Here is an 11174-nt window from a genome sequence, read left to right on the forward strand (position 1 = left end):
CATTCATCCAGGAGCTTGCGAGAGCCTCTCCCTGCCCACCGTTTCTGAGTCTCTTTCTTCACTGACTGCCCCTCTGTCTGTCTACCACTCCCTCACACCCTGTCTTTCTGTCCCCTCCTGTTGTCTGTCCTTGTGCTGTTTCTTCTGCCTGCCTGTCTCTATTTGGGATTGTTTCTCTTCCTATCGCTGTCTCTCCTCCTGCCATCCATCCCATCCTGCTGTATGTCTGACCCCTGAGTCAGTTCTGTCTGTCTGTCCCTCTCTCTAGGAGTGGATCTACTCCCTTGATCTTTCAGCCCATCTCCCCCACCTCCCCTGAAAGCTCTGTTTCCCTCCATGTGGGTTCAGATGAAGGGAGGCACACCCCCCTGCCCACGACTTCCCCCTGCTCAGAACCAGAAGAGGGAAGCTGAATTAAAGTTAAAACTTTACAGGAAAAAAAATCCGCCTGCCAGATGGGGCCCGGCCAGGGCAGTGCTGATTAGCTGCCGAGCAAGCCGGGCGGAGTTGATTGGTCAGAGGGCAGGCGAAGGCAGGGTCTGGCTGAGCGGGAGCCCTGCCGCCCGGCGGGGTCCCAGAGCCCTAGTTCTGAGTTGCTGCCGCTTCAAGAGCTGAGAGGAGCAGGGAGGTGAGAAGGGGGTGCTGGCCATCTAGGGGGGCTCCTGAGTCCCCAAGGCACGAATGGGGGTCCTGGGAGAGGGCTCAGGGGTTTCCTGGAGGCATTTTTAGCACTAGTGCGGAATTGAATGGGAGGGGGAATCCTTTTGGTACCCTGATCCCAGGAAATGAATTCAGGAGTGGGTGAGAGGCTCCAGAGGGTGCTCATGGCTGACGATGGGGCTCCTTGAGAGCCTTCCCTGACCCAGGAAGGGGATTCACGGCTTGGGTAGGGGGTTTCCTGGAGGGGGTTTTAGTCACGATGGGGACCTTGAATGGGGGTTTCTGAGATACGGCATTCCCAGGAAGTGAGTTCAGGGCTGGGGGCTTCTTCAGAGACACTCCATCCAGAAGAGGGTGGCTCCAGGCTTGCGTGGGGATTGCAGAGACACCCCACCCCAGGAAACACATCAGGCCCTGGGAGGGGGCTTTTGATGATTGTCTCAGAGACAGCTGCTCTTCAGGAGGGGAAATTAGGGTTTGGCCATATTCCTGAGACACCCCAAGCCCAGAAAGGATCTCAAGTCTGGAAGTGTCTCTAAAGTGACTTCTACTGGAATAGGAGTGTTTAGGACTTGACGAGGGTCCCAGAAAATACCTCTCTAGTCCCTAGAAGGGGGATTAAATGAGGGTCCCTGGGTCACTTCTATCCCTGGAGGGGGTTCAGTTTGGGGAATTGCTTTTGGCCTCTAGTGAGAATATTCAGAATTGTGGCAGAGAGCAGTTTGCTGCGTCCAGGGGGTGGGGGGCTGGGGTCGCTAAACCCGCCTCCCATCCTCAGCCCCTCCAACAGGTTGCATCAGCTCTGGGCTCAGGCTGGCGGCCGAGGCGGGGAGGAGGGGGGTAGGGGGCGTTAGGAGGGGTGGGGCAGTCAGGCGGACACGTGTCCCTGTAAGGAGTGAGAGGCATGACCACGCGGTGAGGGTGGAGGGAGAGGGGGGTGCGCGGGGGACCGGGGAAGGCAAGAGACAGACAGCAAGAGAGAGTGAGTCTGGGGTCTGGGAGGAGAGGCTATCCCAGCTCCAAATGGCCATCTCATCTGCTGAGGGGTCGGTATCTCTCTCTTTCTGTCTCTGTCTCTACCCCTCTATCTCTTGCTGCCCTCTTTTTCTCCATGTCTCAGTGAGTAACTGTTGGCGTCTCTCCCCTGAGTCTCTCTCTCTCTCTCTCCCATCTCTTTCTTTGTTGGCCTCTCCCTCTTGTCTCCAATTATCTCCACTTATGTCCCTGTCTCTCTAACCCCTCTGTTCCCATTCCCCTCACCTCATCTTTGTGTCTCTGTTTCTATATCTATCGGACCCCCCCGACCCCCTTCATTCAGTTCTCCCCACTTTGTAAGCCCCCCTGCTCCATCTCTGACCCCCCACCCCATTTCTCTGCCCACAGGATGGAACTGCAGGATCCAAAGATGAACGGAGCCCTCCCCGGGGGTGCTGTGGAGTGAGTCGGGGACCCAAGGGGGTTGAGGTCAGGGATCAGAATTACCTTCTCATCAGCCTCTATTTCCCTGCCTATTCTAGCTACAGGCAGGAGCACGAGGGCTTCCTGCCCAGCCATAGTCCTTCTCCTGGGAGGAAGCCAGCCCAGTTCATGGATGTGAGTGACCCCACAGGATCTGTCCCAGCTGCACCTTGCCCGGCTCAGCCCCTCCCCTACTGCTCTCTCTTCCCGATTATTCCCTTCAGCTGTTTTGCCTCTGGTCGCTGCCCCACCCTGCCCTGTTCCTCTCCACTTCCAGCTGCTCCCCTGTAAAATCTCACCTAGCCTTTCCCTTTCCAGCTCTCCTCGTCTTCAAATCCGTTTCCTTCCTCGGATGGCCCTTCCTGGGCTTCTCCTCTGCCCCAGTCGCTTCTTCCCTAGTCTTTCCCAGGCCCCAGCACTGGTCTCCTTCCCTGGTCCCCCTCCCCATGTGTGCCCGGGCCTTGCCCCTTACCCGCAGTTCGAGGGGAAGACATCGTTTGGAATGTCAGTGTTCAACCTCAGCAACGCCATCATGGGCAGCGGCATCCTGGGGCTGGCCTATGCCATGGCCCACACAGGGGTCCTCTTCTTCCTGTGAGTCCTAGGCAGTCGGGGGTGGGGGAGGGGTGTGGTGGGCAGGCGGGAGGCCTGGGGGCCAAGTCCGAGCAGTGCCATCTGCCACAGGGCCCTGCTGCTCTGCATCGCTCTTCTGTCTTCGTACTCCATCCATCTCCTGCTGACCTGTGCTGGTGTTGTAGGTGAGACCCAGAGCTCAACCTAGACCTTGGACCCCAGATCCTGGACCCAGGACCCCAGACACCACTCTCAACTCTCTGGCCTCCGGACCTCAGATGGCTCCCTGGCCCTCAGACCTCATCTGGGCTCCCAGATTCCCAACCCTCAGCCCTCAGTCTGGCCATCAAACCAGACCCCCCTACCCCAGACCACCCCACGCCACTTCTAGCCCCCACCCCTCAGTCTCCAGCACACGTACCCATTTAAGCCAGCCCCGTAACCCTGAGACTACCGGTCCTCAGCCCCCAGCTCTGACTTCACTCCTGCCATGGCCTCAGTCCATATCCTGCCCCAAGACCCCAACGACCCATATCCGGCCCCCAACCTTCTCCCTGGCCCACAGATCCACCTACCAGACTCCAACCCCAACGTCTTAGCCCTCACCTCCAGCTCCCAGCAATGAGGCCCAATTAGCCCTAGCCCCAGCTCCCCAGCTCCCAGACTCTCTGGCCTCCAACTCATCCCTGGCCTGGTCTCCTCGACCCACAACCTGTTCCTCTCTGGTCCCCTCCCCTCCAGGCATCCGAGCCTACGAACAGCTGGGACAGAGGGCGCTGGGGCCTGCGGGGAAGGTAGTGGTGGCCGCGGTCATCTGTCTGCACAATGTTGGGGGTGAGGACTCTGGGGGGTGGGGGTCAGCTTGGGGGAAGAGGGTGGGCTGAGGTGGGCTTCCCCAGGCTGGGGTGGGAGGGAGATGAGAGGGACCCTTCTGCTTACGCCTCCCCCCACCTGCACCAGCCATGTCCAGTTACCTGTTCATCATCAAATCCGAACTCCCCCTGGTTATCGGCACTTTCCTGGACATGGACCCTGAGGGGTGAGTGTGCAACACCCCTTGGCTCTGGCCCACAGACCACTGATTCTGCCCGCGAGGTCTGGCTACTAGCTTCAACTGTGTGTCCAGCTGACCCCCAGGTCTTCCATTTTGAGACAGTTGGGCAGGCCAGTTTGTTCAGACTGCGATTCCTATGTGTTGTGATGCCAGTAGTATGTGTGACTGTTGCTCTGGCTGTAGGAGTCCAGTAAGACCATGTGTTGATTTTGGTGACTGTTCTGGCTGACTCTCTGTGTGCAGTGTACTCTGATGTTGACCGTGTGGCTGTACCTATCCAGTTGACCTAAACTCTGTCCGTGGGTTTGATTCTGTGACTCATACTGGCAGGTTCTCTGGCCATCTGTATGCTAGCTGACTACAGCTGTGTCCTGTATACTGTGGCTCCAACCATGTGTGTTTGACATTTGCTTACTCTGACTTTCTCTGTCCAGTGGATTCTGTTTGATTCTGGGTCCATTAGGCTGGCTGAATCTGTCTAGCTATAAGTGTATGGTCAATGACTCCAAGAGAGTATGTGCATGTGTGTGTGCAGTGTACCGTGGTGCCAGCTAAGTATATGTGATTTGTGTTTAACTTTCTGTGTTTAACTTGGTGACCATCGTTCTGGCAGATTCTTTCTGGCTGTTTGTGTGTGATCCTCAACTACAACTGTATATGTCTTCTGTATTATGGTTCTAGCCATGTATGTTTGCCTGTTGTTCTGAGTATGTATCCAGCTGACTGTGTGTTTAATTCTGGATCCATCGGCTGGCTGAATCTTTTCAATTGTTTGTATACGATAGCTGATTCTGTGTATACTGTTAGATCTTTGGTTTGATCCTGAAACCATCCAGGTAGCTGACAGTCTAATTAGGTGTGTCTAATTATTATAATTAGCTCCCACTATATATATGACCAATGGTGCTTTGTTGGTTTATGTCTGTGTAACTGTGTGTCTAAGGTAGAAAGAGAATGTGTGACTACCTGGAGCATAGTAAGCACTTAATAAAATTCTTTTGAATAAATGAGCAGTTGTTCAGTCAATTCTGTATTAACAGACTATCTTGCCTGGGCACCTCTCTCCAATCTCTGTACAGATCCTGCTCTTTCTTTGAGCTTGGTTCCAACTGAGTGGCCAGCTGGCTGATTCTGTCTCTATTTCCATCTTTGACTGTGTGGCCAAATCGGCCCAGCCACTTTCAGGTGCTCAACAAACCTTGAGTTATTCAAACAACCACACATGTGTGTTTCTGACTTTTTGTCTGACTCTGCATTATTCCCTGCCTGCCAGATCATCAGACTGGTGTTCTACCTATCAGACATACCAGGGTCATGACTCTCTCTGTGTCTGGTACCTTGTGTTGGACTATGTGAGTCTGGCTGATGTGGGGTATTGTTTGCTCATCTGGTTGTATGTCCATTTGGGGTCTGATGGCACAGTTTTGTCCAGCTGTGTGTGTGTTTCCAGCTATATCCCTCTGACTGTGTGTGACTGACAGTCTGATAATCCGTCTGGCTGTTTCCATCAATCATTTTGTGCCATTTGTCTCTGTAACCACCTGGATGACTTCTCACAGCTGAGGGGTCAGCCCATCTCTCCTGACTGCATGCAGAAATCTCTCTGTCCGGCTGTTTTCTATGAGCGTCTGCCTGACAGTTTTCTTTGGTAGGCAGCTAGTCACTATGTTTACCTGTCTCCTTAGGGACTGGTTCTTGAAGGGAAACCTCCTCATCATCATTGTCAGTGTGTTAATCATCCTGCCACTGGCCCTCATGAGACACTTGGGTAAGAGGCTTCCTGTGTTGGTCCTTGGATGGTGGAATTAGAGAAGGGGAGCCAGATTCAAAGAATCTCCACTTTCAAGGGCTGTGGAATACCAGAGGAGAGCTTGTTTGGTGTGGGTTTTTAACAGATGAATAGGAGTTTGCTAAGTGTGTGTGTGTGTGTGGGGGGGGGGTCCAGGTAGAAGTAGAAGTTTGTGCAATGTGTGGCAAAATTGGGGTGAGGGGGCCTTGAAGGCCAGCCTGGGGGGGTTGATATTTGCTCTGGGGGGTCCCTTGATTTCTGAGGCTCCATATATTGCCCCTTGCAGGCTACCTGGGGTATACCAGTGGTCTCTCTCTGACCTGCATGCTATTTTTCCTCATTTCGGTGAGTCTGAGGGAGAAGGACATGAAAAAGTGCGGAGGGAGTTTGGGGCATTGGGACATAGCCTTCCCCATGACCTCACTTCCACACTCTCCCTCCCCCAGGTCATCTATAAGAAGTTCCAGCTTGGCTGTGCTATAGGCCACAATGAGACAGCAGTGGAGAGGAAGAGCCCCCCAAGCCTCAACACAAGCTGTGAGGCCCAGATGTTCACAGCTGACTCACAGGTTGGTGTGCAGGCATATGTCTATGCCTTGCACCACACTCAGGTCCTCTGGTTCTGTCACACAGTGCACTCTGCTCAGAGTGGAGCTAGGTATCAGACACTGGGGGCTTCCATGTGTCTGATATGGAGGGCAGTGGTGGGGCTGGGGGGATGGGGAGGAGAGGATGGAACCCTGCAGGCTCTAATCTCTTGTACTTGGGCCACTCCCCCAGATGTTCTACACAGTGCCCATTATGGCTTTTGCTTTTGTCTGCCACCCTGAGGTGCTGCCCATCTACACAGAACTCTGCCGGTGAGTGGGCAGGCAAGTGGGCATGCGTGATGGGGCAGCAGGTGGGGTGATAGTCATAATGTCTGATAAGCTCTACAACAGTCATTGTGCTGTAGCTTGATTGTGGCTAGATTGTGCCAAGGGAGAGGTTTGAGGTGGCCAGGAGGCCTTGGGGGATGCAGGGCAATGACTGTTTACTAATTGGGACTTAAGTATTCTACTCTTTTAACATCCAGTACAAGTGTGAATGGACAAGTGGGGAGGCTGAGAAGATGAGCTGGAGGGGTGGCATACATGGATGGGATGCGGAGATGGGGATGGTCAGATGGAGAGGGATATGGATGGACAAAGGGAGGGCAGAGATGATATGATGGGGGGATGTGTGGATGATCAGTCAGAGGGACAGCATGGGTGATCAGAATGAAGGGAGAGGCTGTGACAGTCTAATGGAAGAGAGAGGCAGAGATGGGTGGAGAGATAGGCAAAGATGATCATACGGGGTAAGATGGATGGACAGAGAAGGGAGGCGTGGCTAGTACAGGGGAGGCAGAGATGGGCATCCCAGTGTGTACTAGCTGAACTTCAGCTCTGGGAGGAGGGGACTCTGGAGGGTGGGGGCTGGTTTTGAGGGGCCTGGACCAAGTCCAAGGGTCTGGGCATGACAGTTCTATGACCTCTATACCTCAGGCCCTCCAAGCGCAGAATGCAGGCCGTGGCCAATGTGTCCATTGGGGCCATGTTCTGCATGTATGCACTCACAGCGACCTTTGGCTACCTGACCTTCTACAGTGAGTGGGGCTGGGGCCAGGGTTGGGTAGGGAGCTGGGATGGGGACTGGGCAGACTGCTAGGCAGGAACCTGAGCATTTTCCCTCCATGCCCTCAGACCTATCAGTTTCCAAAGGGACTGTAGGCATCACACATGGAGATTTTGTCACCGTATGTGTGTGTGGGGGGGCGTGCATGTGTGCACACGTATATGTTTCTGGGACACTGGTCCTGGTGCTCCAATCACATCCTGTATCCCATGTCCCATGTCCCAGGCAGCGTGGAGGCGGAGATGCTGCACATGTACAGCCAGCAGGATCTGCTCATCCTCTGTGTGCGCCTAGCTGTGCTGCTTGCGGTGACTCTCACTGTGCCAGTCGTGTTGTTCCCTGTGCGTTGGGGGCGAGGGTGGGCCCATGGAGTGGAGGGACATGGATGGATGGGTAGAGGGCATAGACAGGAATGTTTGGATGGACAGTGGAGATGGGAGTGGATGGATGGATGGATAGAAGAGGTTGGGATGGACAGACAGGGAAGGCAGAGTTGTCAGATGGACAGAGAGGGCAAAAATAGATGGTCAGACACAAGGTGGACATAGATGGCAGAGCAGAAAGAATCAGGAGGACAGGGGCAGTCAGTTGGAGGGAGGAGGCGCAGATGTCTGGCTAGACTAGACAGAGGGGGGGATGTATGGAGGTTGTCAGATGGAGAGAGAGGGACAGGGATCTCAGGGTGAAAGCACAAGTGGGTGGTCAGACAGGAGGAGGCAGAGATAGTTGGATAGAGGAGGAGGACAAAATTTCAGACAGTGAGTGGAGGAATAGATGGATGATCAGACAGAAGGAAGAGTCATGGGTTGTCAGACAGAAGGGAGGCAGGATGCTCATTCAGAAGGTGGAAGCACAGAAGGATGGTCAGACAGGGTGGAGAGACAGTCAGATGGAGGGGAAATCAGGGATCTCAGACTGAGGGTGGTGTTAAAGACAGATGACTACATGGAAGGGGAGGTAGTGCTTGAGCCCTGACCTGTGTCCTACTCTACTCTGGTCACAGATCCGCCGGGCTCTGCAGCAGCTGCTCTTCCCAAGCAAGGCCTTCAGCTGGCCACGCCATGTGGCCATAGCCCTGATCCTCCTTGTCTTGGTCAATGTCCTCGTCATCTGCGTGCCAACTATCCGAGATATCTTTGGGGTTATTGGTCAGTACCCCCAACCCCAGTCCCAGACTCCACCTAATATGGGCCTTGTACCCCAAACTTACATTGATTCTGTCCCTCCTGCTTGTCCTTCAGGGTCCACCTCAGCCCCCAGCCTCATTTTCATCCTTCCCAGTGTCTTCTACCTCCGCATTGTACCCTCTGAGGTGGAGCCCCTCTACTCCTGGCCCAAGATCCAGGTGAGCATTCCAGGGGAGGGCCAGGGAAAGAGCGAGCATTCCGAGGGGGGAGCACTCCAGGATGGCTAGAAGTTGAAGGAACATTCTTCAAGAGGAGACTCGGCGGGGAGGGGGGCAGATGGTCTGGAAGAATGAAAGAGATTGTCATAGGAAGGGCCTGAGCAGACAGAGCACAAGAAGGGTCTAAGAAGACAGGAAGCACTCAAAAGGGGGCTGGCTCATAGGAAGCATTCTTCAGACAGATGGAAGGAGCACTCTTAGAAGAGGGTTGGAACGTTTTCAAGGAGGATGTGGGAGAATACTCCCTGAAGGGTTCTAGGAAGATGGAAGGAGGATTCACAGGAAGGTGCTGGTTTTAAGGAAGGAGAGGGAGCAGGAAAGGAGGGTCATGAATGAATGGGACAGTCTCTGGAGGGGGTGGAGGGCTTGATGAACATCCTTTGGAGGAGCTTGGGTGTAGGTACCCAACCAGCTCTATCTTTTCTCCCTCACATCCACAGGCTCTGTGTTTTGGTATCCTGGGGGTCCTCTTCATGGCGATCAGTCTAGGTTTCATGTTTGCCAACTGGGCCACAGGCCAGAGCCATGTATCTGGACACTGACCAAGCCCTGCTCCGCCTGGGCCCCCGTGTGCATGTGCCTGTGCACGTGGAGTAAGATGGGGCTGCTCTCCCGGGTCCCTCCTGCCTGGGGTGTGGAGGTGGCTGGTTCCCATCAATGTGGCTGTTTCCCATCAACATGGCTGTTGGAGGTAGGGGGCTACAGAGGCTGAAGAGTGGTCCTCTCCCTTCCTCTCCAGGGGATGCCGAGCTTGGATCATGGCCCTAACCCCAACTCCAGCCCCACAGGAGGAGGGGGAAGCCAGGTCCTTGGGGAGCCCCTGCCCAGCCTAGTCTTTTCTGCCTCCTCCTGGCAGAAGCTGTTTGTCAGGATCACCCTCAAGCTAAAGGGGAAGAATAAAGATGCTGAATTGCAACTCTGGCTTCAGTTTTTTGATCTCTTTCTAGGACTTCTTGGGGGACCTTTCCTAGGTTCACACAGGGGTAGATTGAGACCCCGAGAGTAGGACTGCCAGCTCTCATCTGTTCACCCATATCTCCACAGTTCAGTAGCTTGCTACACAACTCATAGATCTGTTCACTTGCTCACTCAGGAAATATCTCTTGAGAGCCTACTGGCTGCCAGGCACTGCTGTAGGTTCTGGGGATATAGCAACGTATCAAGCAGATAATAACCCCTGAAGTTGATGTTCTAACACCAGAAAGGGCAAACTATTGCCTGCAGGCAAAATTCAGCCCACTGCCTTCTTGTATGTCCCACAAGCTAAGAATGGTTTGCACATTTCTAAATGATTGAAAAAAATAAAAAGAAGAATAATTTGTGACCCTTGAAAATTAATATGAAATTAAATTTCAATGTCTACAAATAAAGTTTTATTAAAACACAGTCACGTTTGTTCATTTACACATTGTTGATGGTTCTTTAGTGCTACAGCAGCAGAGCTGAGGAGTTGCAACAGAGACCATAGGGCTCACAAAGCCCAAGCTATTTATTATCTGGCCCTTTTCAGGAAAAAAAAATGCTGATCTCTGATCTAGTAGAAGAGAGGAAAACAGATAATCATTCCTGATAAAGATGAGCACTATGAGGGAAATGAGTGATGACTGTGACACCAGGGACGGTGGTTGGGGGGTGGGGGCAGTCAGGGAGACCTCACTGAAGAAAGGACAAGAAGCTGGGTCCTCGATTGGCTAGAAGGAGCAAGTCCCATGGTTATTTAGACAAAGTTCCAGACAGAGGCTGCAGCAAGTGCAGAGGGCCTGAGGTAGGAGCAAGCATAACAGGTCCAAGGAGGAGCCAGGGTGGCCATTTTGCTCTCCCATCAGCCAATTACACCACAGCCTTGCCAACAGCCTGTTATGAAACATGGAATTTTGGCCCCCAATAGGTGAAAATGGTATTGCTTTTAAAATTCACATGTGTTTCTTGATGAAAGACGTTCTCAAGTGTTTAAGAGACATTCATTTGTCTTCTCTGATAATTTTTATGCAAATACAAGCCAATACAGTTATATAATCTTTTTTCTCCTCTCCATATTTAGAAATGGGACAGTTGACTAGAGTTTACTTCTGTATACTCCTTGTTTCACTGTTCCTTCCTTCCTTACTGCCACTAAAGTTAAGCACAAACTTGCTTTTTTAAAAAAATATTTATTTTTAAAATTTATTTATTTTTTGGCTGTGTTGGGTCTTCATTGCTGCATGCGGGCTTTTTCTAGTTGTGGCGAGTGGGGACTACTCTTTGTTGCAGTACAGGGACTTCTCACTGCGGTGGCTTCTCTTGTTGTGGAGCATGGGCTCTAGGTGCGGGGGCTCAGTAGTTGTGGTGCATGGGCTTAGTTGCTCTGCAGCATGTGGGATCTTCCTGGGCCAGGGCTCAAACCCGTGTCCACTGCACTGGCAGGTGGATTCTTAGCCACTGTGCCACAAAGGAAGCTCAACAAGCTTGCTTTTTAATAATAAATGCTAACTTGAAATTCCAGTGCCTGGCCTTAAAAATGTAAATCTTCAAATTGAACACCACCCAAAGAGATCATCCTCTCAACAGGGTCTCTTGCAGAGTGAAACTTAAATTTTGAT

At 52.8% G+C, this 11174-nt stretch overlaps 1 protein-coding gene across 4 annotated transcripts; it reads left to right on the top strand.

Annotated features, from left to right (window-relative positions):
* The first annotated feature begins 450 nt into the window (after positions 1–450).
* On the top strand, positions 451–9511 carry SLC38A5 (solute carrier family 38 member 5). Of its 4 annotated transcripts, none has more exons than XM_059051217.2 (16): positions 451–628; positions 2044–2097; positions 2178–2253; positions 2597–2712; positions 2803–2876; positions 3433–3525; positions 3652–3730; positions 5431–5513; positions 5821–5879; positions 5981–6103; positions 6315–6394; positions 7061–7161; positions 7416–7531; positions 8194–8338; positions 8432–8535; positions 9036–9511. In XM_059051217.2, exons 2-16 carry the CDS (start codon positions 2045–2047, stop codon positions 9135–9137), a joined length of 1404 nt encoding a protein of 467 aa, XP_058907200.1. In that variant the 5' UTR covers positions 451–628; position 2044; the 3' UTR covers positions 9138–9511. The 4 variants fall into 4 exon arrangements, with proteins under 4 accessions (XP_058907200.1, XP_066879087.1, XP_058907198.1 ...); XM_067022986.1 differs by having other exon boundaries at positions 547–628; positions 2437–2712; XM_059051215.2 differs by lacking the exon at positions 451–628 and adding an exon at positions 1545–1706.
* Positions 9512–11174: the final 1663 nt, after the last annotated feature.

This window comes from Kogia breviceps, chromosome X (genome assembly GCF_026419965.1).
Source record: "Kogia breviceps isolate mKogBre1 chromosome X, mKogBre1 haplotype 1, whole genome shotgun sequence".
NCBI lineage: Eukaryota > Metazoa > Chordata > Mammalia > Artiodactyla > Physeteridae > Kogia > Kogia breviceps.